The sequence below is a fragment of the Euleptes europaea genome, chromosome 5 (genome assembly GCF_029931775.1).
Source record: "Euleptes europaea isolate rEulEur1 chromosome 5, rEulEur1.hap1, whole genome shotgun sequence".
In the NCBI taxonomy this organism is placed as follows: Eukaryota; Metazoa; Chordata; class Lepidosauria; order Squamata; family Sphaerodactylidae; genus Euleptes; species Euleptes europaea.
The window spans coordinates 55,876,012-55,902,599 of NC_079316.1; the positions used below are offsets into that span (position 1 = coordinate 55,876,012).

The window sequence follows — 26,588 nt, forward strand, 5'->3', positions numbered from 1 at the left end:
TGTAACAAGGAATACTTATTTTCTCAGAGACCTCTTGAAGAATCATTTTCAGAAATATTAATTTAGCACAATCCTCCACTCATGTAATGACTGAAGAATTGTTTGCATTCATCAGGGAAGGAACAGGCACCACAAGAACACCAAAGACACCTCAGCTGGTAGCACATGAAACAGAGGTAGGGAATCTGGGAGATCTCGTGACTCTAATTGGCATGAATTTCTCACAGGAGATTCTTCAGGGCTATGTTTAGGAATTTGTTTATTTAAAATATTTGTATCCCACCTTTTCTCCTTGAACTCAAGGCAGCATAATTCTTAGGTGGCTCATGGCTTTTCATGAAGAAACACCTGCTTCTTTTTCAAGGCAGCAATTTAATTCTTGCTAACTGAATTAACTGTATTTTGAGAATCCAACAGCTCACTGCAGAATTTTGGGGAGTTGCACTTTTAGGTTTCCTAGGAGATGATGACATCTTTAGAACAAAACTGTATAGTACATTTTTTTTAAATAATCATAAATTATTTTAATAAATAGCTGAACTTTAAAAAAATGATAATTATATACTGCATCTTTAAATAATGCACTTGACTTTCTGCATTTTGGTTTAATGGTTAAAGTGCATTAATTCAAAATAATGAACCACTTCCTCATCATTATTGTTAAAAATAAACCATAAAAACATTAATAAGAATTGCTAAATCACTACTATTAGTACTGCAATCTAGCAGATTACTCTAGGTATTGCTCTATTTAATACTGTCCAGCAGAAGAACATAATATTTCTATTATAATCTCACAGCAGCTCTGGCAGTCCTTTAAATAAATGGCCGCTAAGATTTTAGCAGGACTTAAAAATGGAGGGGAACTTCCAAGACACAGAGCTGCTAGGCCTTGGGAAGAAATGCTTTAAGATGGTTTTAGCTGCTTCAGACCAAATCTGCACCGTTTTCACAGAGCAAATAATGATCTTCTCTCCACCCACTTTTAGTGAAGTTCCCCTCCTTGCCCCAAGTCCCTTCTTTGTCCATGCTGATTGAACTATAGCAACAGAACTTGGGTGGGTCACAGCCTTTGAAGGTGTCTCAGATGGTCAAAGTGAAAGGCCATTAGCAACATGAGCGGCAGAAATCAATCCCTTGGCACTTGCCATGGTTAATTTTAATACAAGTACTCAAGTAACACTAAACATAATAAGAGGCAAATATTCTGTAATGGGGGAGAGGAACCAAACAAAACACCCCCTCTTCATAGTATTCTGAAGTCTTTGGAAGAAAACCTTAGTCTGAGCTAATTAGAATCTTCCTGTCCTTTTATCTCCAAGTTGGTAACAGGAATAAACGATCGCTGGAAGACAAGAGAGCTGCTTATTGTGTCAGTTACAGCAAAACCCAACAGGTTTTCTTCCCTGTCAATGAACAAAATGGTGACCCTCAAGGCAAGACATCAAGCTCTTGCCTGACCTCCAGAGTTCTTAAGCAAAGGTCATCTGAGGTTTCTTTTATAGACACAGGGTTTATTTCAGAGCAGATGTTTGAAGACACATCAAAATAAATACATTTTGCACCCCAAGCCTTTTCCCCAGTGGTTTTAATTTTGTCCATGTTGCCCCACAAAGTATCATATCTTGAATCATAAATAAACGAGGAAATAACATTGAGTGAGAGAGGGGAAAATGGGAGACCTTATGCTTCCACACTTAGCAACATTCTCCACCTAATGGCAACTCATGCAATTTCCACTCTGTGAGTATAAAAAACTCAGGTGCTTTCCTCCCAATACAAGACCAATGTTGAAGTATTTTCTACCATTTTCTTTTTAAAGGAAAAAAATGGTTCAGAACATAACATATTCCCAAAACATACAAAGATGGTGCAGAGTCTAAAAATCCATAGCTTCTTCTCTCTCCTCCCTTCTTTGTAAACACTGATGCTTCTCTGCCAAATGAAAAAGCTACTGTTTGGAAATGGCATACATTGTGTGTGAGTGCTTTCTTTTGAGACATGGGCATAAGCAATCCAGTATTTTCAGTATCATTCAGGAATGGCTGATGGGCTGCAATGCAGAAACTACAAGGTACACACAAATCTCCTCATTTTCTGCTATGAGAAAGGAAATGTTTTGCATGCACTGTGGGTATTCAGTCCCTCTATGCACGTGGAAAGGTTTCCCCTTAATTGGAAAGAATGGGAAACTCCAGCAAACGTGGCCTTTGGACTGCAAATATATTATGTAGAAGTAAATTCCAATGCTTTCACCGACACTCAGGGACAGTTCAGTCATTTGAACGTTTATCTGTGTGATACCTCCTGGCTCCCAAAATACATTGTGAAATTAAAATTTTTGATGCCAGACTCAGCTCATATAGCGGACATGCGGATCACTGGTCTCCAATCTAATCACCCCAAGGGGATGGGCAACAGAACTTCTCAGACAATCCTGAAGAGGCCATTGTTGCCATACTGCGAGGAGTGTCAACTTAATTTCCCAGGCAAAAGACACACCTTGCATCTGTGACAACTGGGAGTCCTGCAGCATTTGTGGGTGGAGGACAAGCATACACACATGGCTTTAGGAACCTCACAGAAGCAATAGGGGAGGGATACTAAGGAAGAATCCTCTGAAGCTATGCTCTGGACAACAAGGGAATCATCAAAGAAGATGATGAAAACATGGATGGTCAAGAAAGTCATTCCCTTTAACTGAGGTTATTTTGCAAGTCAGCCAAACCCACCAGGTCATGATTTAGCAAACAGGTTCATGCAACCATGGCTTCTTCTTCTGAGCTATGAACAATGTACTTTCTCCATAGAGCTTTTCCACTGCACATCCCAACAAGGGAGATCTGAAAAGATCTCAGAAGTGGGGCATGAGACCCGTTCTAAAAGAAGTATCAATACTGGTTGTCCAGGAGAACCTAAACACAAAATCAATCAATAAGCACAAAAGGTATGCACAAAGCTTTTAGTGTGTTTATGAACACCTAGAAACCACATATGACTTTAGTACATTTCCAATTTTTAAAAGAAATTTTGACCCTTTCTAACAGAAAGTTAAATTTGCTGTCACAAAACACCACTGGAGAATAGCACTATAAATGCCATGAAGGGCTGAAGGGAAGAGAGAGAAACGAACGTATTAATGGAAAAATATCGTCCAAGTCAGATACCAATAATGCACAGTGAAAAGGCTTCGAGTCTTCAAACAATCATCTGCCGAGGAGGATGTCATAGTTGAGGGTTGGGTTAGATTTGTTTCATCACCTACTCAGCTGCACACTTGAAATACCTCTTGGGGAAAACATCCACAGCTTGGAAATACTTACAGACTCCATGTGGAAGAATATCAACAAGCTGCAATTTTTACCATGTCCAGGTTTGGCACCAATTCCCTAACATTCCCTAGTGGGCACCTAAGTTCAAAATATACTGAGAAAGGCACACAATTGGTTTCCTATTATTACAACGGGATGGTGGGATAATGTACCCTGTTGCACATGGTTTGTGAAAGACTTCACCTCTCAAAAAAGGCATTTGTTCCAGCTGTTTTTTTCTTGATATTTGCTGAAGCAGCCAACCCTTCATGCATCACACACCCTCAAAACATGGCCAGCTGGCGGTTCCATGCAAAGTACAGTTTAAATGTCCCTTGTATACATGACAAAGCAAGAGGAAATACATAACTGTATCTTTCCTTGCTTCCATAAGTACATAGTATAAAAGTATAAATTAGGGAATTTAAAGACATTGCAATTCTAATTCTTCTTCTCTAAATAATTTGAGGGCACCCATCCTTTAAAAGGTTTCCCGCCATCCATAATCTGACAGTACCACCAGCCATTTGGGTTCCTTTCCAATACCTCCATGCAGACACCTTCCTGAAATCCTGCAGTTTCTTCATCACCCTCATAATCTGCAATGGAGATGTAGATATCCTTTAAATTATTGTGAATGAACTGGGATTTTTCAATGGGTTTTGGCCTGACTGTGGACACTGGGATTCCATTTCGCTCAGTAGGTAGGTATGAGGTGGTCTCAGATGCCTCTGAGCCCAATTGATCAGCTTGTTTTATCTTAGAATCACTAATCTGTGACTGGGCAGTGCTGAAAGAGGAGTTGCGGCGTACTGCCCTCAGGTGGTCCGTGGCAGTGAGAGATTCATTTCTACGCAAGGAACAAGACAGGTTGCTGTCCTTGGGTGGGGGCGAGGCAAATACAGATTGTGGCCTCACTGCTAGCTGTCTAACTCCATTTCGTAATTTGACAGGTCCAGATGTTTTAGAGAAGCCACCAGGAGGTTTGTTGGGAATAGGAGGTGTTGCTCTCTTGTTCTGGTTGATGGTGTTCAGTGCCTGAACCTTCTTCTCTATCTTCTCCAAGCTGTTGGACTTGCTTTCATTTCTTCTGTTCTTGGCCAGTGAAATGTTGGTCTCGTTGGATGTGGTTTCTTTCTGCTGGTTATCACAGGGCAACAAATAGTGAGAAGGAGCCCATCCTTCTAGGTCTCCATACTTCAAGTACCACCATCCACTTGCTTGCTTGTCCACTACTTCCACCACAATGCCTGCTGTGAAGCTGATCTCAGAATCTTGAACTTTCTGGTAAGACTCAGTAGTTATATAGAGACATTTTGAGGAGTTGTTTTCATGTTCTGTTTTGGATGACTGGCTTGAGCAGAATATGGTATGGGGAGGAACTGTAATGAGATCTGCAGAGCTTCTTCTAAAGGACTCTTCTGGATTTCCAAAAGCTGTATGTGGTGGGCTTTCAGATTCCTCACTTCTTGAACCCTTAAGTCCACCTCTGAGCTGTCCAGTGGGCCTTAGCTGATGGCGTAAAGTGCTAATGTCCATCCTTTCTTGACTCTGAGAGTCTGCTTTGTTCAGGAAAGGTTTAGGCCTCACCATTGGCTTTGCTCTGCTAGATACACTCTCCCCAGGATCCCTCTTTAGACCCAGTTTAGACACACTACTTAAACCTGCATCTGAGGCTGATCTTGGCTTTGTTTCCTCATTCCTGGAGTAGTTAGGCTTCCCAAGGTTTGGCTGAATGCCCTTGTCATTTTTGGGCTTGAGAACTGAGGACTTGGGAGAAACAGAACATTGTGAATTTTTTTGGATCAAAGATACTGATGAACTTCTTTGAGAATCAGAATCACCACTGGACTCTTTGCTTGACAGAGCATCTTCTATGTATGGTCTGAATCCTTCATTTTCATATATAGTCTCTTCTTCATGAGCCACATCCTCAGATGATTCTCCAACACTTGAGTTCACCCTTTGGAGAGATGACACAGGGGAACGCTTAAGTAGCTGGTGCATGCCTCTCTCCAGGCTTCCATCTTCTCCCTGGCTCAGCTCAGATTCTGAGTCAACACCAAAGGCAGGCACGTCATATTCTGGTTCCTCATATTTTTGCTTGTTCATGGAATCCTGGCTCTCTCCAGAAGAGACAGTTCCAGCAGATGTTCCTTCTTCAGAGTCCTTCAGCTTATTAGGAGGTGCTGGAGGAGGGACTTTGGGTCGAGTTAAAGTACTAGTTCGCCTATTTAAATTCGGCTTCTTCCTTTTATCAATATATGATGCTGGAGCCCAGCCTTCTTTCTCCCCAATCTGCACATACCACCAGCCACCAGAGTTCTTGTCAATAACCTAAAGGAGGATTAATATGAATGTTACTTAGGAAAAGCAATGCTATACAATTCTTTTTTTTCAGATCACCATTCTACAAGCACCCATCACTTATTTATTTTGTGATTCCATTTCCAGGCTCACCTCTGCCTTTTGTCCTCCATGAAAGCTTATCCCATCAGAAATACAAGACTGGAACTCTGCAATAGTGTAGTATTCAACTTCCACTGATGGTGGCTCAGGGGGTTTAGGTAGCTGGAAACCCTATCACAAGAAGAGATCTGTTTAGTTTAAAATTGGAGCTGAGGAGGGGAAAAGAATGGGCCTGGTGCTAATTTTTAGACAACAGTGTGCTCTGTAAGAGAGCAGAAATGGATAAATACCTCAGTCCTGTTACTCAGAGCTCATGAACCATGACACCTATGGACAATATATATGCCTGTTCAAGCCTCTTCATGTATGGTTTGACTGAGAGTTCAAGGACATTTCATGTGAATACCTAAACCAGGAGGCAACATCAGGGGAAGGCCTTGCCCTCTATGCCCTGTAGTTAGACCTCCAGAGGAACTGGTTGGCTACTGTGTGAGACAGGATGCTGGACTAGATGGACCACTGGTCTGATCCAGCAGGGCTCTTCTTGTGTTCTTACGTTCTTAACAAATATCTACAGAATCTGAGATGGTTAACATTAGATTAAGCCAACTGGAAACAGAAGTCCCTCAAGCTGTATGCGTTTGTTCTCAGCGTGGAATTAATTGTAAGAATTCATGCCCAAATATAGTCTAATTGAAAATAATTAGTACAAAGAGGTTGGGGGTGGGGAGAAAAGATTCAGAAGAGAAAACATTAACCAGACTCAGAGTCTGGCCACATATTACATTTGTCATGTGAAATGAAGCCACATGGAAATCAAGCTCTAACCTCTGAAGCACCCCTAGAGAAAGGGAAAGAAAGCTGGAAAGAGTTAATGAGGCATTGGCTGCCTTTCTCCCTCACCTGCTTCCCTCTGTAAACATTCTGCCTAAAGGGCCCCCAAATCCCAAAGCCAATCAAACTGGAGTTGTACAACTAAAGGCAGACCATTCAGAGTAATGCATACTGTTAGCAGAGGCTTTGTGGTTCACTCTCTAGAGCAGGGGTGTCAGACTCAATTGTTACGAGACCTGGATATGACATAAATGTCACTTGGTCAGGCCGGGCCATGCCTCACCAGCCCAGATCGAGAGTGAGGGAGGAGTGGCTTCCTTGGCTGGCTCACGGGCAGGATAAGAGCTCTCGAGGGGCTGGATCTGGCCCCCGGGACATATGTTTGACACCCCTGCTCTAGAGGATCATGAGAATCAGATGAAAGAGCAGCCAATAGCCAAGCATCAAAAACAGAACCAGTGTGGCCCAAACTTTTTATAGGACTGAGTACAATTCTGGGAAGTTTTTCTTCGTTTTAGCATCCTTTTTTGCTGGCAGTGGAGCTGATTTCTATACAGAAATCTATAGCTTCTCATGGATGGCTTGCTGGATTTGGGGCAAGGGGATTTGTATGGATTCCACTGGTGTATTAAAATCTAGGATCTCTTCCTGTTTGTTAGGAAACACACACATTCTCCATATGGTAAAATGCTGTAATATTTTTAAAATGCATATATTTTATTGGGAAGAAACAAGAACTTATAATAATGCAAAATTGCAATTCAATTTCATAGATTTCATTTATTCAGTTCTTAAAATAAATAGGAATTAGTAAAAGGTGAGTTGCCTGTGTTAATTCTTTAAAACTTTAAATCACATAGTGAAGCTCTTAAAGTATGCAACTATCATGTTCCATTTGCAAATGTGAATTATCCTATCATTCCAGGATATATTAATTGCTCACTCAATGAATACAACAGAGCAAATCAATTATGCACTGCTACTTTACACTCTTCATTTACTTCAAATAGGGTTTCCACAGGAATCCTACAGAAGGCTTCTTGAAACAAACAGTGTATAGCACCTACCCTTAGTGAAATGCACTCATACTATGGAGTGAGTTTCAAAATATCAGAGCAGTCTCAAAAACCACCACTTAGAGACCTATTGTAATTCAAGGAACTAACACAAGAGTTCTTATAGAATACAGGCTTTGACCTTGTTGACACTTGTGACTCATCATTAAGAGACATGTCTGTCACCTGGTCTCCACTACAAAGCCATCACAATCACTAAGGATAAAGTTTCAGTTTCCCCAAAGCAGTTGATGGCTTTGTGTGTGTGTGTTAAGTGCCGTCAAGTCGCTTCCGACTCATGGCAACCCTATGAATGAAAGTCCTCCAAAATGTCCTATCTTTGACAACCTTGCTCAGATCTTGCAAATTGAAGGCTGTGGCTTCCTTTATTGAGTCAATCCATCTCTTGTTGGGTCTTCCTCTTTTCCTGCTGCCCTCAACTTTTCCTATCATGACGGTCTTTTCCAGTGACTCTTGTCGTCTCATTATGCTTTAGTAGGGTCCAACTTAATCGTTGCTTCTTACTTCACAAGAGAGCCAGCGCGGTGTAGTGGTTAAGAGCAGTGGTTTGGAGCGGTGGACTCTGATCTGGCAAACTAGGTTTGATTCCTGAACCAGTGGTGGAGGCTAATCCGGTGAACTGGATTTGTTTCCCCACTCCTACACATGAAGCCAGCTGGGTGACCTTGGGCAAGTTACAGCTCTGTTAGAGCTCTCTCAGCCCCACCTACCTCACAGGGTGTCTGTTGTGGGGAGGGGAAGGTGATTGTAAGCCGGTTTGAGTCTCCCTTAAGTGGTAGAGAAAGTTAGCATATAAAAAACCATCTCCTTCTCCTCCTCCTTCTTCTTAAAATTCTAATCTAATTCCCCAGATCACAGGAGGTAGGGCTAGAATTTGTCTTGTCTGGCTTAGAAGTAAAGTCAGAGATGTCAAGGCAAGGACTCACAATGAAATGACAGGAGAACATTCTTGGTGTGCGGAAAAGCCCAGGATAAATCCTAAGCATCTCTAGCCAAAGGATCTCAAGGGCTGGGAAAGACATTTTGCCAAATATCGTGGAACCGCTGTCACTAAGAATAGGTAGTACATTGGTCCATCTGTTCCAGTCCTGTCAACAGAAGGCAGCATCTTATGCAGCAAACTTCTGCAAAGTGACATTTAATCCTCAAAAATAGACCTAATGTAAGTCATCCTTCAGAAGAAAAAGCAACATTTAGTAATGTTTTAAATTTTGACCATATACAACACGGGGCACATTAGTATCTTGGTCTTATTATTATTAACATTCACTAACTTTCTTCACATCCTGCTTTTGCACTGTTTTACAGGAAGCCATTTATGGGAATGAGTTCTTCAGAGTGAAGATTCCATGGCAGTGTTGGTGATATGCTTCACCACAACAACCACCTGAGATGCACACATTCTTGTTGTGCCACTTAAGATTCCAAAGGATCCATGAAGGCCCATTTTGCGTGTAACGAAGGTTAGAGGTCTTAAGGAAGTATGAGAAAAGGATGTCACTGAGTGCTTTTCTCCTTCCTCTGGTTTAGAATGCCTCAAGCCATTCTGAATCGGTTGTTTTTCTCCCTCATGAGCTCTTAGTTCCAATAGGGCAGGCCTATAAATGGTTTAGCTCTCTAGGGTGCCAAACAAGTCCCCAAATCAACATCGATCTAACATGACATATGCTGAAGGGCCTCTCACTTGGGCTTTAAGGAAGTGTCTTGTGCAAATTACTCAAGTTAAATCTTTGTTAATGCCATAAGTGGCAGAAAAAAATCAGTACTCACCAAACTAGATTCTCTTCTTGGGGGAGGCCTTGTTCTTAGATTTGGAGAGCCTAGAGAGGAGGAGGAGAGAAATTCTACATTTAAACAGACCACGCTAATCAAAACACCAACATTCTTTTTTAGACGTTAAGAATCTGGGATAGATACATGATGCAGGCAGTTCCACGTCCCAAGTGATTTCTTTCCATATGGTAGTTACAAGGGGCAAAGAGTGTCCACAATAGGGCAAACAGCAGTTCAGCAGAGCCACTTAGGTCAGGAAAAAAGTTAAGCCCTTCTTCACCCAGTCCAGATCAGGACCCCATGCAGTTGCCATTTATAAAAAAACAAGTGGGGAATCCCACAATGAATAGGGCGAAAGGAAACCCCATTTCCCCCTTACTTTTCCTCCTCCTGCTCCTAGTTACCCTTGTGGATGCCTCCTGTTTGCTGCTGCCCCCCTCCTACTTGCTGTCACCCCTCCTCCCATAGCTCACTGCTTTCTTCTCATCATCCTAAAACTAAATTTCAAGTTGGGAGCCTCAGCAACCCAAAGCAGCGTCAGAACTCTAGTGGTTGTCTCACCCCCTCGTCCCCAATGTCTGTGCCTATGCAGAAATTGCTTTAAAAAAATTTTACGTCCAAATTGGGCTTCTTCTTTAAAAAAGAAAAGAAAACTCGGGTAGGTTTTTTGTTGTTGTTGTTGCAAACTTGGGAGCATTTGGGGGGCTTGCAGAACTTTCATTTCCAGCCATGGCAGGCCCCTTTCTGTGGATTTTGCTATCCACACAGGGGTCAGCACCTTGGGATTGGATATAGTGGTAATTCTTGACAGCGCCTATCACAGAACTCCTGGTATCATGTCTAGCTTGACCCTGAATTAACGTGCACTTCAAAAATGATTCCTTTCAGCCTTGAAGGCACATAAAACTGTGAAGATTGCTGAGATACCAGTCCAGTTATAGGTGAAAATCTGGGCTTTGCTGACATGTTTTGTAAAATAAATTTAAAAAAGTTGCATGTAGGCACAATTTTAAAAAAGTAGTATACTTTCTGGACAGAAGGGGGCCTCAAGTACCTTGCCCAAAACAAATCAGTGCCATAATCCTCAGTGCTGGGTACCCAACGGTTGGGTGGAGAAAGGTAATATAATGTTATATAGAAATATATTTATGTTAGGGTGCTTATATCAGGGTTAAAAACATTAAAATTGATAAAACAAAGCACAATAGCAACTATTAAGGTTGATAAACTTAAACCACACACCATACACGTTTCGGCCAACTGGCCTTCATCAGTGATCAGATAAAACCCCATATAATGCACACACATACAATATACAAATGTATCACAATATATAAACAGAATTATAGAAGCCCAGGTATGTGTGTAGAGGTGCATATCAATTTTCAAATTTGAAAGCCTACTAAGGTGGAATACCTGCAAGTTGTTCTACTCTGGGCTATATTAGTCTCCCATACAGAGTGTGCATGCTAGTATCAACCTGATACAACGGTCCTTTGGGTACCCAGTGTTTGGTTTTTCAGGTTGGGTCTTCTCCCCCCCCCCCTTTTTTTGTTTATAATCCTCACTGTGCCACAGATCCTGCAATAACTCACAGATGTGTATAGAACCTGACGGTAGTTAGGCTTTTTGCAGACGGGTATCGGACAAGGAGCCTGTCACTTAACATTAGGTAGGGATTAGGACAGTATCAAATACAGTAAAGCAAAGCAATAACTGCTAAGACAGTGGTACACTACCACATGTATTCTATTCTCGATAAACTAAGAAAAAGTCAGTTACATCCGTTGACAGTGGGGGGAGGCAGATACCCTAGCATTTACTAACAACAATCACGCCACATCCCACATGGTTCTTCTAAACCCAAATCATAACAGAGTGGTCAATGTCAGTCTCACTCTATGGTGAAGCCCACATGAGGTCACAAGTAAAACTGTTTGGTAGAATAATCAGTGGTCAGTATGATATGTCACAAGCTGGCATGGCATTGATCCCTATATTGCCAGTCCCAGTCCCAAGAATTCAGTAATATGGTCTGACAATAAAGGATACTATGAGGGATTTTTACTGCATGGAAAGTTACTGGAAAGGTCCTTAAGAACTGCAGGGCTCCCTCTAGCCATCAGGCTGTTTGCAAAAACTGATGGACATAAATTGAATTAATGTGTTGTACTACTAGTTGCCCTACTGGGTTGTAATCTCTACTTCTTTGCTGTATTTATCATTTGTCTTTCTTCCATCAAGGAATAAGGTGGGTGTTCATAGTGCGTTCCCAGGGGTCCTCCTATCCAACTAAATACAGACCCAGACCTGCTTAATTTCAGCAAGCATAATGGGTCTTTCCAACTATACCTTAGGACCAACATCAGAATCAATACCTTCCTCACGCTAAGATCCTGGCCGTTCTAATCAGCCCCTGCAATAAGCAGGCATGAAAAATGAGCCGTGGTACAGCTTGACATCAACTGTAGGCTTACTTATTTGAGCTCTTTGAGGCGCGATCCGCGCTATGGCAGGAGATCCCTGTGCCAATTTTGAGACTTGCTTGTCTTGAGCCATCATGGCATTGCCATTGGAATCATTGCATAAGATGGGCAAGCTTATTTCCTTCTTAGAAATGTGGGATTCTGCAGTTTCAATTTCTGACTGTGTTTCCTTATCACTTGAGGATTTCTTGTTTAGCAGGTTGCTGATTTCCATGATGTTTCCTATAATTTCCACTGGTCCTGTCAAGTTCTTTTTTCTAGATGAAAGATCATCTTTTATTTTCTTCAGATATGATGCTGGGGCCCAGCCCTCCTTGCCTAAATACCTGAAAGTAAGAAAATAAACCATATTTAGAACTTTGAATCTTGAAAGAAGGAAGAGCCATGAAGCTCACTAGATAACCATGGGCCAGTCACCCTCTTAGCCCATCTTCCTGCATAGTATTGTTGTGAGGACAGATTGTAGGTGAGGAGACTATGTAGGCCACTGAGCCCATTAGAGAAGTTGTGGGAGAAAACATTTCCAAGACTCTTACTCTTAGTTAATTACCCACTACACCCAGATTCCTCTCACTCTTTTCTCACAAACAAAACTGCCAATTCTCAAGACTAAGACATTTTTACTTCTTTGGCTGCATACCTATGTATAAACAAAGCATGTTACAGAGTGAGTATAAGCCACCTTGTGAGTACCTCTCTAATGAGTGCAGAGAAACTATGCTGCATTTCCAGAGATTTCAAATAACTGCTCAGAACAAGCAAAAGTAGAACACTGTAATAGTCAGATCTTCTTGTTCACCATCCAAAGACTGCAAGGTTCATTAGCAACATACAAAAGGAGGACGCTAGTTTAGCTAAGGAAGGACCACAATCCCCAACTCACAAAAGAAGCTTCAGCCCATCAGCCAGACTTTGGCAGTGTTCACAACCCACATGATGATGGCTATGGTCTGATGTTGCTTTAGCAGATGGAGGGGGAAGCAATTACTTGCATAAATCTACCAACAATCAAGAGCTCCACCAGCACATGACAGTAGCCTTGGTTAAATGGAAGATGAACCTGTTACTGTCCCAGTCTAAAAAGGTCTTCCCAGGTATCTCATGTGTTCTAGAGCACAACCAAGTTCTGAAGAACTGTGGAGGTAGAAAGTGCTGTCAAGTCACAGCTGAATTATGGCAATCCTGTACAGTTTTCAAGGCAAGAGACTTACGGAGGTGGTTTGCCATTGCCTTCCTCTGCATAGTGTCCCTGGAATTCCTTGGTGGTCTCCCATCCAAATACTTACCGGGGCTGACCCTGCTTAGCTTCTGAGATCTGATGAGATAGGGCTAGCCTGGGACATTTCGGTCAGGCGGAAGAAATGTATAAGCACAGAAATATGTGGAGCGCCCTGTTTTACCTTATCTCAAGGATTAATGTAGCATTTTGGTAATCTAGATTCCACAGTATGCTCAGCGTTCACTACACTGGTGATTTTTAAACTGTTGTGCAGAGACCACCATTGGTTCTAGTGTGCTTTCAGGTGCACTCCTGAATGCACAATGAAACCAAGGGAAGAAAAAGTACTGGAGTTCCAGTGGTTTCTTTTGCATGTCTACTACATGCTGGACAGGAAATTCACTATTCAGTTTAAATTGCAGCATTTAACCTGAAAAGCAGCTTTCCTCTTCAGCAGTGCAAGCAGCTGTACTGGAAACAGCAAAGAAAACCCTAGCTATGCACATATCCCCCCCAATATAGTCTCACTGGATTACAGTAACATAGAAGAAATGCAGGAGTAGAGATTTAATCTTGAAACTATCAAGCATCTTCCCACATTGGCTATAACATTAGGGAAAATGTGGTGGTCTGTAAGGCAGACAAACAAACACACCAACAAAATCAAAAGACTCTTCAGTGAAACAAAGTTGAACTTCAAGCACATAGGTCAGTTCAGTTGCCACTTGGGGGCCTAGCTATTGGCTGGGCTGCAAACTGAGGTCATGAAGCTTTTGGTACCTGTAAACGGGTGCAGTTGTGTTTGAGAGGAACAGCTCTGCTCCAAACAGTATACCAGAACACAGTGTTCCAAGGAAAGCTCCATGATTAACCCTACCCAACTATGCAGTCCTACTATATAGGTGGTCTGCATTCAGTAAGCTAGGCTCATGAGTTTCTTGCAAGGACAAAATAAGATTGGCTTTGCCAGTGTCATACAGGAAGATTTAGTAGGAACACACAAATTTCATTTGCACAATTTGACCTCTCCCTGCCATTTTGTTACTTTAGCAATTCAGGGATTTACAACAGACTGCACCATTACTTTTGGCAGAAAGGCCTGTGGACTTTCCCCCAATCTACACTGTGAAAATCTGGCAACAGACAATGAAACCCAAACAGCATCCTGCAGCTATGAAAATCACAGTTCGTCAGCTAAAGCCACGAGTTGATGAATTGTCAATTATTACCTTCCCAGTCATGGCAACAGATATTATTCAGGCGTTTAGTACGAGACTCTATTACATAAGAACATAAGAAAGGCCCTGCTGGATCAGACCAAGGCCCATCAAGTCCAGCAGTCTGTTCACACAGTGGCCAACCAGGTGCCTCTAGGAAGCCACTAACAAGATGAGTGCAGCAGCACCATCCTGCCTGTGTTCCACCACACCCAAAATAATAGGCATGCTCCTCTGATACTAGAGAGAATAGGTATGCAGCATGACTAATATCCATTCTAACTAACAGCCATGAATACCCCTCTCCTCCATGAATTATTAGTGTTGTCAGGTCCCTCTTCACCACCGGCGGGAGGGTTTCGGGGCGAAGCCAGAGGAGGGCGGGGTTTGTGGAGGGGAGAGACTTCAATGCCTTAGAGTCCAATTGCCAAAGCAGCCATTTTCTCCAGTTGAACTGATTTCTATCGGCTGGAGATCAGTTGTAATAGCAGGAGATCTCCAGCTAGTACCTGGAAGTTGGCAACTCTAGACTCTATGGCCATTTTATTCAAGAACACAAATCTGATTGTGCAGTCAAGCAACTTAGTTATGTGGCTGGATTTTTGGGGCGTTAAAGACAACATCAGTTCAAAAACCCACAGATGACAGTAACTCCTCCTTAGTCTTCCTAATCAGCAGAGCAAAAAAAGAAAAAGGGTGAATGCAACACCATTTTGATTAAGTAAGGACTGCAATACAACTAGAAGTCTGGGGTACTATGGGTGTGTGTGCATGCATGTATGAAGGGGAGGGGGGTGCTCAACTGTATTGGTACTCCAAAATCTATTCATTGTGTTATGCTGTGCAGTGAGAAAATTAATATTAAAACCATAAAAAATACTCAAACTTGCCTAGTAGTCTGAGTATTTGTTTCCCCACCCCCTTTAACATCTGCTTTCCAGCTCCAGAATACTGGAATTACTCCAGAGAGAAATGAACCAGGAAGGGAGAATAGGGGGAGGGAAGCAAGTATCAGCACAGAACCATGCATTTTGGAAAATGTCATATTTAAGGAGGTGAACGTTAAAAAGATTTTAAGGTGGAATCTGTTTGCTTCATTATTAGCCTTTTGTGGTACTTGACTCTAGTTAGGATATACTTTCAGCAAACATTTTGTGTAGTGGCAGCCCTCGATTTAACAGTAAGCATTCCATTCCATCAATTTTAATAAACTATTTTGACGTGGAGGACACACATTACTTTGCTCCCCCTCCCTTTGTGAAGTCTCACACAAACCTGTCATGTGTTTCTGTAACTGACACACTCAAGAAGCACGGCTTATTGATAGAGTATCTCCTTTGCATGCACAAGGTCCCAGGTTCAAACCCTGGCATCTTCAGTTAAAAGGTTCAGATAGTAGTTAACATGTATGACCTCTACCTGAGGCCCTGGAGAGCCACTGCCAGTCAGAGCAGACAATGCTGATCCTTAGAATCATAGAGCTGGAAATATCCATTAGGGTCATCTAGTCCAACCCCCTGTACAATGCAGGAAATTCACAACTGCCTCCCCTTGACAGACCAATGGTTTGTCTCAGTGTAAGGCAGCTTCATGTGTCCATGGGTTGTGAAATGGGCACTTGCAGGAAGTTGGGTAAAGCAACAGCTGAAACACAGGAGAAGTTCTTAGAGTACAAAGTTAAGTACTCACAATTCTCACTGAAAGTCAGCGCTTCATGTATGTACAACACTTAAGTCATATGTATTTAAACAGTTTAAGCACAGTTGTAACCAATTCAATTTGTTGCACTAATGTTGTTCCAAGCCCCAAGCCCTATTCAGCACCCCAGCTCTAATTACCCAACGTAATTGGCAATTGCCCGCCAATACCACCCACTTGGCAACCCTAATATTGCCTGAAAACATGGAGATTTCATTCAATTAGCATTGGAACAACCACTAGACAGACTTACTCTATGTGATGTCAAGAACCCTTACGAAGCTATCTAAGCTATCTAAAGTAAGTGGATGTCATACATATTGTGAAAGTGACTTGCCTAAGCTGAATTATGCACTATGGAGCAATGGTTCCTTTTGTCTGTTTTTCATTTACTACCTAACATCACCACTAGATGATCCAGAGTTCTAGTATCATGGGAGAGAGAGAAAACTATCTTCCATCCCACTTACCAAATGATGCAAATGCTAGCTCTAGATAAGGCCTGCTGAACTTTATGCAGAAATAATAGGAAGCAGCTTCAGGACTCAGATTGTGGGTTCCGAACTGGACAGCCTTGCCTGTTTTTCTGAGACTGTCATCAGACTAGTTTGAATCTCCCAGATTGTGTCTTAGCCAAATGTTTCCTTGCATCACTGAGCCATCCTAAATAGCTAACTTTGAAAGGTTGGGACTCAGTATTGGGGAAGGCATGATCTTAAGTACTGTCCCTCCTATTTGCACAACTTCAACATAGTAAAATATTTGTTAAGTTAGGAGGTCTTTTATTTTGGCCTCCTTCTTCAATGAAAATACTTAAAGACTGCAAGAGATCTCAGGCCCCTGCTGAGCACAAGATAAAAAAAACGCTCTGCCAGTAACAGGAAAATCTTTAAAAGACAAAAGGAGCTCAGTCATAAACTGGAGGGAGCGGAGTTTGGGATACGGCAAAGTACTGTACACCCTGCTCCTGAACCCTTGGCTTTGGATTAAAGTCCAGTAAATTATTTAGAAAAGGAAGAATGTGGAGCTGACACCAGGCCAGCATTCCTTACTCATCATGTAGGGAGTCTGTTCCCCCTCTGTCACTTGCATTTATTATTGATGGAAGAGTTAATGAGGATGTAACGGGTGAATATGTTTATGGAACACACAGAACTCTGTGTGGTTCCATTATTCATCGCTCTAGTGCTTTAAAAACGACCAGAAGTCAGACTACAAAAGCAAATGACCACCTATGGAAAATATCTTGTTTTATATGCAAAGCAAGCAAGCAAAAGGGATGGCTCATAAGACAAAACGGGATGTCTAGGACAATCCAGCAGAGCTCTCTGCAATAAGCTGGGTTTCACAGGCCTGAGGGTCTCTCTGTTTATCTGAGCTCTCCTCATAAGCCACCCCAGGGAACAAGACTCCACAGCTTCTTTATGAAACTTTTTGTCCAACTGCTTTTTAATTGGAAGACCCCCTCCTCAAGCTGATAACTGCAATCCTTCACATGTTTACTTGGGAGTAAACCTCACTGAATTCAGTGGCATTACTTCCAAGACAACATGCTCTTGAAGCTAAAGCTAAATCTGGCTTCTGCAGCTAAAATGCAATGATGACGCACTCCTTGTATCTTGGATCTCTCTTAAATCAATTAGCAACAGGAATCTATTACACTGAGCACTCTGAAGACATGATGCTTACGTGGCATTTAATAGATGTAGAGCAATGCCATTTTTTAAAACCCAGTTTTTACTTGGAATTAGCCATTTAAGGACATTTGACAACCCAGAGCAAAACTTTTCCAATAACTGCTAGTCTAGATTAACTGTTTTCAAAAATTCTGTATTTCTTTTGGCATTTAATCAAAGACAGATACGTGAATAGAATACATCTCTGCAACATTTCTTTTTATACAGCCATTATACAAAATGCATAAACAAATGAGCTGGTAACAACTTTCCAACATTATCAACAATTTAAAAGCCCCTCGCTGAATCGTTTCTTCCCATCTTATCGATTGTGAGGACAGCAAAAAAAAACACAAAAAAAAACAAAGCATAATACTCAAGGAAGAGCTGCCTCACTGGATGTTGTTCTCAACCTGATGGCTATATATCAATCCCAATGCCTTTTTACAGACATATTTTTACACGGCACTTATTATATAACTGGCCTTACAGAGCTTCATTAACATTCTCAGAATAAAGAAAATATCTAGAAGTCCCATTTTAGATAAACGTCTTAAGGAATGCTGTGGTGAAGGTAATAACCAAAAGGTTACATAACCCCAAAGTGAGTCTCCCCCACCCCCGCTTACCTTATGTACCACCATCCTTCCAGGTTCTTCTGAATGACCTCCACAGTGACTCCCTTTTCAAACCCAATTTCATCTTTCCCTTGGCTGGTATATGACTGGATGGTGACATATTTTTCTTCTAGCAAAGAAAGAAGAGGTAACATCAGTTAGGATCAAAACTTGCACCAGCTGTTTCTCTTCTCTGATTGCTTTTAACAATGATTTTGCAGCAATTAAATGTGGAAGCACTGCAGAGGTGGAGTCTTGCTCGCGGGACCCTGTACCTATTAGCTGTCATTCTGTAAGCATGCCTGTATCAGCTCCTCGCCACCGCCCTGCGCCTTCCATGCCAACAAATGAGACAGGGTCTCTTGGGGGGACTCCCCCAATTCTTACATATGGTATTGACAAAGATTAGACTAGCTGCCAGAGTAGCAAAGCGTCACTAGAGGATCTTGCTCCAGCTGGCTCCATTTAGCACACACATGGTTATGTTAAACACTGAATTACTGGAACTCAAATGCTGATGCTGGAGTGGGACCAATACGCCTCCAATGCAAAGGAATGGACTGACCTACCCTCTTCACACCCTTAGAAACAATACAGCTTTACAGCACTAAGCAGTCAGTATTTGTAGCTTCAGGATTAGATCATATTGTACCTTTCCCAGACCTCAGAGCTCACAAGAGAAAGGGAAGTGTCATTTTCTATGAATCTTTTAAATAAAGCTAACTCGGGATGTCAAGACTGAATCAAAAACCTCTCAAGTATTCAGGGACAGCAAATTCTAATCCCTGCACAGTCACTAAGTGCTTTTTATGAATCCTACCCAACCCAACACTACCCTAGTATTAATATTGACTGTGGCACCTCCAGCATGGGAGCTGGATTAAGGAATATACCCTGGATTATCCAGGGATTCATCTCCTCACATTAAACTTGCTTGCCCCTAATATATCCCTGCATTATATAAACACATTTTTAGAATGTGGGTTTAGGTGTAATCCCGGGACAAAGATTGCATACAAGGAGCCCTCTAAAGGCCTTTGCAGGCAGGCATTGTTGCACAAACACTCAACATCTCATTGTACCCTTCATGAAATGTTGATGCTAGTCCTTCAGTTCCATGCAAGCTTCAACAGACCGGAGCATGAGTAGGGTTGCCAGGTCCCTCTTTGCCACCGGTGGGAGTTTTTTTGGGCGGAGCCTGAGGACGGCGGGGTTTGGGGAGGGAGGGACCTTCAATGTTATAGAGTCCAGTTGCCAAAGCGGCCATTTTCTCCAGGTGAACTGATCTCTATCAGCTGGAGATCTCCTGCCACCACCTGGAGGATGGCAACCCTAAGCATGAGGGCTGCAGTTGTGGGTTGCTCTCAGGACTGCTGTGTGTGGTAGTTGTGGTGGATAAATGGGTATTTTGCTCTCATGTAAGAGCAGAGGAAGCCCACTGTCTCTCTATTTACTTTTCTCACCATTTGCACGCCCCCTTCCTCTTCCTCCGAATTGTATGTTTCTTTGAGCATTCTTAAGATGTACGAGTGAGGCCCTCAGGGATTTTTTGTTAGAGAACCCATGATGTCTCTCAGCAGTCCTAATTACTTTTAAAAAGTGATGTGAGTTGCAAAGGGGAAGCAAACAGAATTCTAATGGAAAGGAAGCTATAAAATGGTGGTGTGTGTGTATGAATGCAAAAATGTAAGTGTGGAAGCAATCTTGTTGCTGGCTGTCATTATTTTATGCAAACTCTCTTGTACTTGAGGGCCACACTACTCTGCCCCAACAGATAACTAGGTGAACTAGCATGAATTGCACCATTAACATTTCACCCACTCTTTCACACCACCTCCCTCAATTGGGGGGGGGGGGAAGAGTATGAATCTAAAAGTAAGTATCAAGCTTTTGAACTCTGTCACCAAAAGCAGATTTTTAGCAGCAGCTGCTTAAATACTAAGCCAAGCAGAGTATTACAGAGCCCAACAAAAGACCCCTCCATATCTTTGAGTGAAAGATGATTTCATGGTCTCTGGCTTCATGTCCTTTGGGGCCTCCTTTCATCCTTCAATATACCTGCTGCCTTTCATGTACCCAGGCTGTCTATGGCCATTCATGTTGGTGTTCCCTACTCTTTGCCCATAGGCTCTAGAGAAATCCTGAGCATATTCCCATGTCAGTATGTAGCTGACTCTTTGCCTTGCTAGCAGACTCACACTACGTATATGAGAAGCTTTATTCAAGTGACCCCATGAGTAACCTGCAGATGAGGATTCTCATTTTCAGCATACCATAGCCATCGCCACCACCCCACCATCTTCAAGAAAGCAACAGACAACCACAAGAAGCATATTCTCAAATATGCTACCAGATGTACAATTGGACAGTTGAACAAGGCTATTTCTTGTTCAACTTGTAACAGCAAACCCACAGTTCAGAAGAGGAAGGCATGAGAAACCTAGGCAAGTGACTTTCTATGGAGGGCAAAAGGAAAGCGCTTGCATTCAGACAGAGATTGCAGACAGAGTACAAGTCCTGATTCCCGCGGAGCAGATACAGACGACTGTGGTGAGAATTTTTATATATTAGTTTGGTTTAAGAACCACCTTTATACCTTGATATTTTAACCTGCAGTTTAAAAGCCACATGAAGCTAGCTGACTTCAGCTTTTCCACTAGGCTCCTGACCTTAGAGGGTAACGGAGAATGCATTTAGGAGTTGATTAACCCAAAGCACATTAGGTTCCTGAAATTATGTTCAAGGATAGGAAGGTCACTAGAACCGGCAACAAATTATCTGCATAGATTGAGAAGGGATTTGTTTATGCACACAGGCTGACGAACAAACAGTGTCAGAGACTCTGAAACTGAGTAATTTGTTTGAGAACAGGATATTTCCAAACAAGAATAAGCCATAATTTGCGGAAAACCCTTCCTAAAGAATTGCAAGGGAAGTGTCAGGTTGGGATCCTCTGTCAACGGACCAGCCTATAAAAGAGCCTCCAAGATGCCAGCCCTTTGTCCTTCTCAGGGAGAGACCATTTCTTTCTCTTCTTTGGAACGACCTCAGAGCGCTCTGATAATTGTTTGTTGGTGTGTCAATTGTGTGTGGGTTTGTTAAGTTCTGTCTTATACATTTACCTAAACATTGTTGTTTACTTCTTTGCTTTATATTCTCTTGAAAGTACAATAAACTGCATGTTTTACTGGTACATATTTAATGTGATGTTTGAGAAAAGTGTGTGTGAAAGGTCTGTCTTTCCTATCTCATTCTCTGGCTTTGCTTTGGTAAGAGGCAGGCAGAGAAATCCAAACACAACGAACTTAAGGATGGGAAAGGAAACCACGTCAACGACCATACAAATGTAGTAGTGGTAGAAACAGCAGCAGCTTTAAATAGAAAGCAGTAGACTCCCTGAAATCTGGAGTGAACTAACCCTAGTTTTGAAGGTCGATTTTCAGGAGCTGAACAAATTCTGGCAACCCAAAACCAATTCACACATTATAGTAACCATGTTCTTGAAAGCTTAATCACATCAGAGCAGCTGGCACACAAACATACTGTCATAAGAATAACTTATTCTTAACTAGGCTTCTGAAACCGACAGAAGTTTTTCACCCACTTCTACTGCAGGAAGGCTGGGCTTTGCTAAGCAGCATCAGTTCAAATTAAGTGCTGGGCATAGTTTAAGTGATTGCAAGTGGGGGGTAAGCTACAAGAGGCAGAGGGATGATGACAATGCAAGAAGGGTGGTTTTTGCTTATGCCACTTGTGACCTGCCAGTCTGCCCATGCTGCCCTCTGCCCGGCTTGGGGCTCATCTGCCCTTTGTTCCCAGTTAAAAGAAAAAGAAGACTCGGAAGCCTTTGTGGAGACAGAAAGTCATACTTCATTCTTTGCTTTCTGAAAAAAGTTGGCAAAGCATCCAACAGGAACAGACTCCAGAAAACCACAGCCTTGCCGCATTAGGATTGCTGCTTTTGGATTCTTATCACAAGGAGGACATGCTGAGTCATCAATACAAGACATTTCACAACATACATAAGGGAAAATTATATTCCTTTGACAAGGTGATACAGCAGCCACTGGAAACAGAGGTTCTTAGGGCACAAATACACCAACACCAAAGGCACCGGCTTAAGCAACTGCCTTTTACTTGGCAGTTCTAGGTCAGAGGTGTGGATCTGGGGGTTGGAGGTGGTCTTGAAGAGCATTTCCAACATCTTAATCAAATCACAGTTCCCTGGATTCTTTAGGGGAAAGTTGCATTGCCAGCATAAGTATGACCTTAAAGAGTCATACTTTAGTCCAGTTCATAAGTGACAATAGTGCAGATGCGACCACTACTCTACTGTAAGGCCACCTTTGCATGTCCACTTTCAAGCAGCAACCAAGGCATGATGGCAGCATATGACATGAACCTTACTTGAGGCGGATGGGGTACTGTAGGTTTAGGAGGCGGCCATATTGGGCAACAGTTCTTAAGCAAAACTCAGAGTCTCACAAGCTGGTAAAAGATTCCTCAGGAGGGATGCAAGAGTGGTGGACAGGCAAGGGGTTCAAGCAGGAAACTAGTCAACAGCCTCATATTTTATTCATATGAAACTGCTAGGTATTCATGGAGATTTGCATTTTTAGATGATGGGGTAAATGCAGGACAGCAAGTGACTGAAGAAACCTCAGCTACATAACATCATTTCAGAAACATACCGTTGAAGTATCCCACTGTGACTTTTAGAGGGAGACCAAAAAAAGAAGAAAAAAAACTCACTTATTTACTTAAGACTTGGAGACAGAGGGGCTGACATCACCACTACACAATCAAAGCTCTGCTTTGTGTCTCTTGACCACTAAAGTCTCTTTATGAAAAGAAGGTTCCTGCTATAACAGATCTAAGACAAAAGCATCTGTTTTTATTGAAGCAAATTAGTTTTTATGCAGTACATACTATGAATACAGACAGAAACCTACACTCAGGAATTGCTTGGGAAATAGCAGGTACATGGAAGGAACAGAAGCATGAACACCTCACACTTCTTGTTCCTTCAGTGTCTGAAACAAATTGTTGTTCTCACCATCACCCATGAAATGAGAAAATAATTAGTGCATTGGAACATTACACATCTCCTCGGTGGGGAAGGTGAAAGTTCTCATTCAGATCCAGTACAATACGCTGGGTATGAGGTTCAGAATAGGCCATTGTATCCTAACACAACAGCAAATGATAAGAATTAAGCCTCAAAAACAGAGATGCAATGATCTACACATCCAAGAGGTAAGAATGTACAGGAATGACATTTGATTAATATGATGTAAGTTAATAGTTCACAAACAGAAAAACACCAAGCATGATCAGGTTTAGAATAATTCCAGTTTTGACCGCAAGTAAACTACATTACATTATGCTTTGAAGATTTGAGTATAGTTTGAATAATTAACATATAGAAGAAGAATTGATTTTTATACCCCGCTTTTCTCAAACCTAAGGAGTCTCAAAGTGGCTTACAATCGCCTTCCCTTCCCCTCCCCACAACAGAAACTTTGTGAGGTAGGTGAGGCTGAGAGATTGCTGAGAGAACTGTGACTGGCCCAAGGTCACCCAGAAAGCTTCCTGTGGAGGAGCAGGGAATCAAACCTGCATCTCCAGATTAGAGTCTGCCACTCTTAACCACTATACCACACTGGCTCTTGGTAGCTAAGTTGAAAAACTATCAGCTTCTCTTCTTGATTTGATGCATAAACTGGACCAAAATCACCCAGTGAGCTTCCACAGCAATACGGGGATTCAAACCTAGGTCTCCCAGACCCTACTCTGAAGCTCTAACTGTGACACCACACTGTCTTTCATCAGGTGGCCACTGTTGAACATGGTAAGCAGCCAGGCCTAGCTGAGTCATGCAAGTCAGACTGTATCAAGTCACCTAGTGGTTTCTGCGTGGTCCAGGCCTGGCCCCAAACAGTCCTCCCTCGGAGACCAAAACAGCCTTGAAAAAGACCTTGTCCCCTTCCCTTGCCTTTTACTCACAGAAACTGAAGCCTGGAATACTGCTTTTGCCTAGCAGCAGCCACTGAGGGAATTCATTTCTTAAAGCTACAGGCACTCCTTTTATCATTTTGGGTTTTTTAAATCTCCTAATTTTTAAAAAAAGGTTTCAGATTTTTCTGCAAACCTGGGGCATTGTTTGGGCGTTGCTCAGGCTTGTCTTGCCTGTTCACAGCTCCAGTCACTGGATTTAAATATCCTCAGATTTGGCCAACTTTGCTATTAGCATATAAACAACTTGTGGGAGCAGCTACCTTTGCTTCCTTCCCTCTCCCCCATTTCAGTCCTCACTTTTTCTCCCTCCTGCCACCCTTTTTCTTACTCCCTCTCCTCCATGCCTGCCACTTTCTCTCTCTTTGTGATCCTAAGGGCAGGTGCAGTGCCATACCAGAAATAAAAGGTGTGAGAAAGAATACAATAATACCAAGAAGTGGATTGAAAAAGGCTATGGCTTTATTAATTATAGCAGATGGCACATTGGTGAGGCATAAGGCACGGATCCAGGCATTGGACAACCACTCTGTCGGCTGATGAAACTCATCCCCATCCTGAGTGTTGGGGAAAACCCAGATTGGTGAGCCAGTGGTTCCACTCAGGCACAGACCTCTAAGTGGTACCCTCGCCACCTGGGAGTGAAACCATGTAAGAGCCCCTGAGCTGGGCATTCGCAGTAGGACTCAAACCCCAAGACCCCTTATGGGGGTCGTCAAAATGAGGAGACTGGCCTGCAGGCGCAGTGTGCTCATAAACGGATCTGGCCAAATGTCAAAACTGCCTAAAGCTGTGATGAATAGAACAGACATAAAACATGAACATAGGGAAGAAGGGAGCGTCTGCTGCACCCACACACCAAGGCCAAAGGCTGGGCAGCACAGCCTTAAATAAAAGGGGGGCATGATGTAACCAGGTTGTGCTCCAGCCCCCAACCCCCCAGGAGGCTGCCCACTCCACAGAGCCAGATAGGCTGCCACTGGTTGGGGGCTGGCTCAGTTCCGGCCAGCATGCAGGCAGGGCAGAAGCAGCCAGGGGAACACCCACCTGGTTGCGCCAGCTTTATTTCTAGGTTGGCGCTGCACCCTGCCGTTAAAGGTTTTGAAATCTGAAATTTGACTAGTTCAACATCACCCAGTGAGCTTCCACAGCAAGATGGGGATTTGAACCTGGGTCTTGCAGACCCTGCTCTGAAGCTCTAACAACTACACCACACTGGCTTTCACAGGGTGGCTATTGTTGAACAGTACCAAGCAGCTAGACCAAGTTGAGTCATGCAAGTCAGGTGGTATCAAGTCACCCAGAGGTTGCTGCCAGGCCTTGGGTTGCCAATTTCCATATGGGACCAGGAGTTCCCCTGGAATTACAGCTGCACTCCAGAGATCTGTTCTCCTGTAGAAAACGGCTGCTTTGGAGGGTGGAATCTATTGCATTATATCCTACTGAGGTCTCTCCCCTTCCCAAACTCTGCCCTCCTCAGACTGCACCCCCAAACCTCCAGGAATTTCCCAACCCGGAGCTCGCAACCCTAGCCAGGCCTGGCCCCAGTGAGTCTTCTCTCAAAGGCCAAAATAGGCTTGGAAAGGGCACTGCCCCCTCCCCTACCTTTTACTCACAGAAACTGAATCCTGGAATGCTGCGGTTGCCTAGGAACAGCCACTGAGGGAATCCACTGCTTAAAGCTACAGCTGCTCCTTTTATCATTTTCAGGTTTTTAAAACCCAATGTATTTTGTTGGTTCTTGTAGGTTATCCAGGCTGTGTAACCGTGGTCTTGGTATTTTCTTTCCTGACGTTTCGCCAGCAGCTGTGGCAGGCATCTTCAGAGGAGTAACACTGAAGGACAGTGTCTCAGTGTCCAATGTATTTTTTTTAGATTTCATATTTTATGCAAACCTGGAGCCCTTTTCAGGTTTATAGAAAGATGTGTCTTGCCCATTCACAGCTCCAATCACCGGACTTGGGTATCCTCAGATTTGGCTACTATTAGTATAATGGTTAGTATAATGGCTACTATTAGTATAATTCCCATCATATAATCACACTTTAGAATGGAATCATAGATAACAATATGTGGATCTAGACAGATAAAGGAGAGCTTGGCTTTCAAAAATGGGAAATTCCAAGAACAAGCATCAAGTTTAGTTCATACCCCAATAGTGTCCCTTTATTTACTCCCAACTGAAATGAATTCAGTTTTTTGGAGAATGCTGAAGTGCTGAACCTGGGAACACAGAAAATCCTGCCCTCCATTCTGT

General features: G+C 42.6%; 1 protein-coding gene across 10 annotated transcripts in view; it reads right to left on the reverse strand.

The window, feature by feature from the left end:
* Positions 1-3,385: 3,385 nt before the first annotated feature.
* Positions 3,386-26,588, reverse strand: part of SH3PXD2A (SH3 and PX domains 2A) — a 271,900-nt gene continuing 248,697 nt past the window's right edge. For all 10 annotated transcript variants that reach the window (XM_056849280.1, XM_056849281.1, XM_056849279.1 and 7 more), the window contains 5 exons: positions 18,329-18,446; positions 11,881-12,215; positions 9,401-9,450; positions 5,772-5,891; positions 3,386-5,648 (listed from right to left, as the gene is read on the reverse strand). In XM_056849280.1, the coding sequence (XP_056705258.1) occupies positions 3,753-5,648; positions 5,772-5,891; positions 9,401-9,450; positions 11,881-12,215; positions 18,329-18,446 (2,519 nt within the window). In that variant the 3' untranslated portion in view covers positions 3,386-3,752. The remainder of the gene's footprint in view (positions 5,649-5,771; positions 5,892-9,400; positions 9,451-11,880; positions 12,216-18,328; positions 18,447-26,588) is intronic.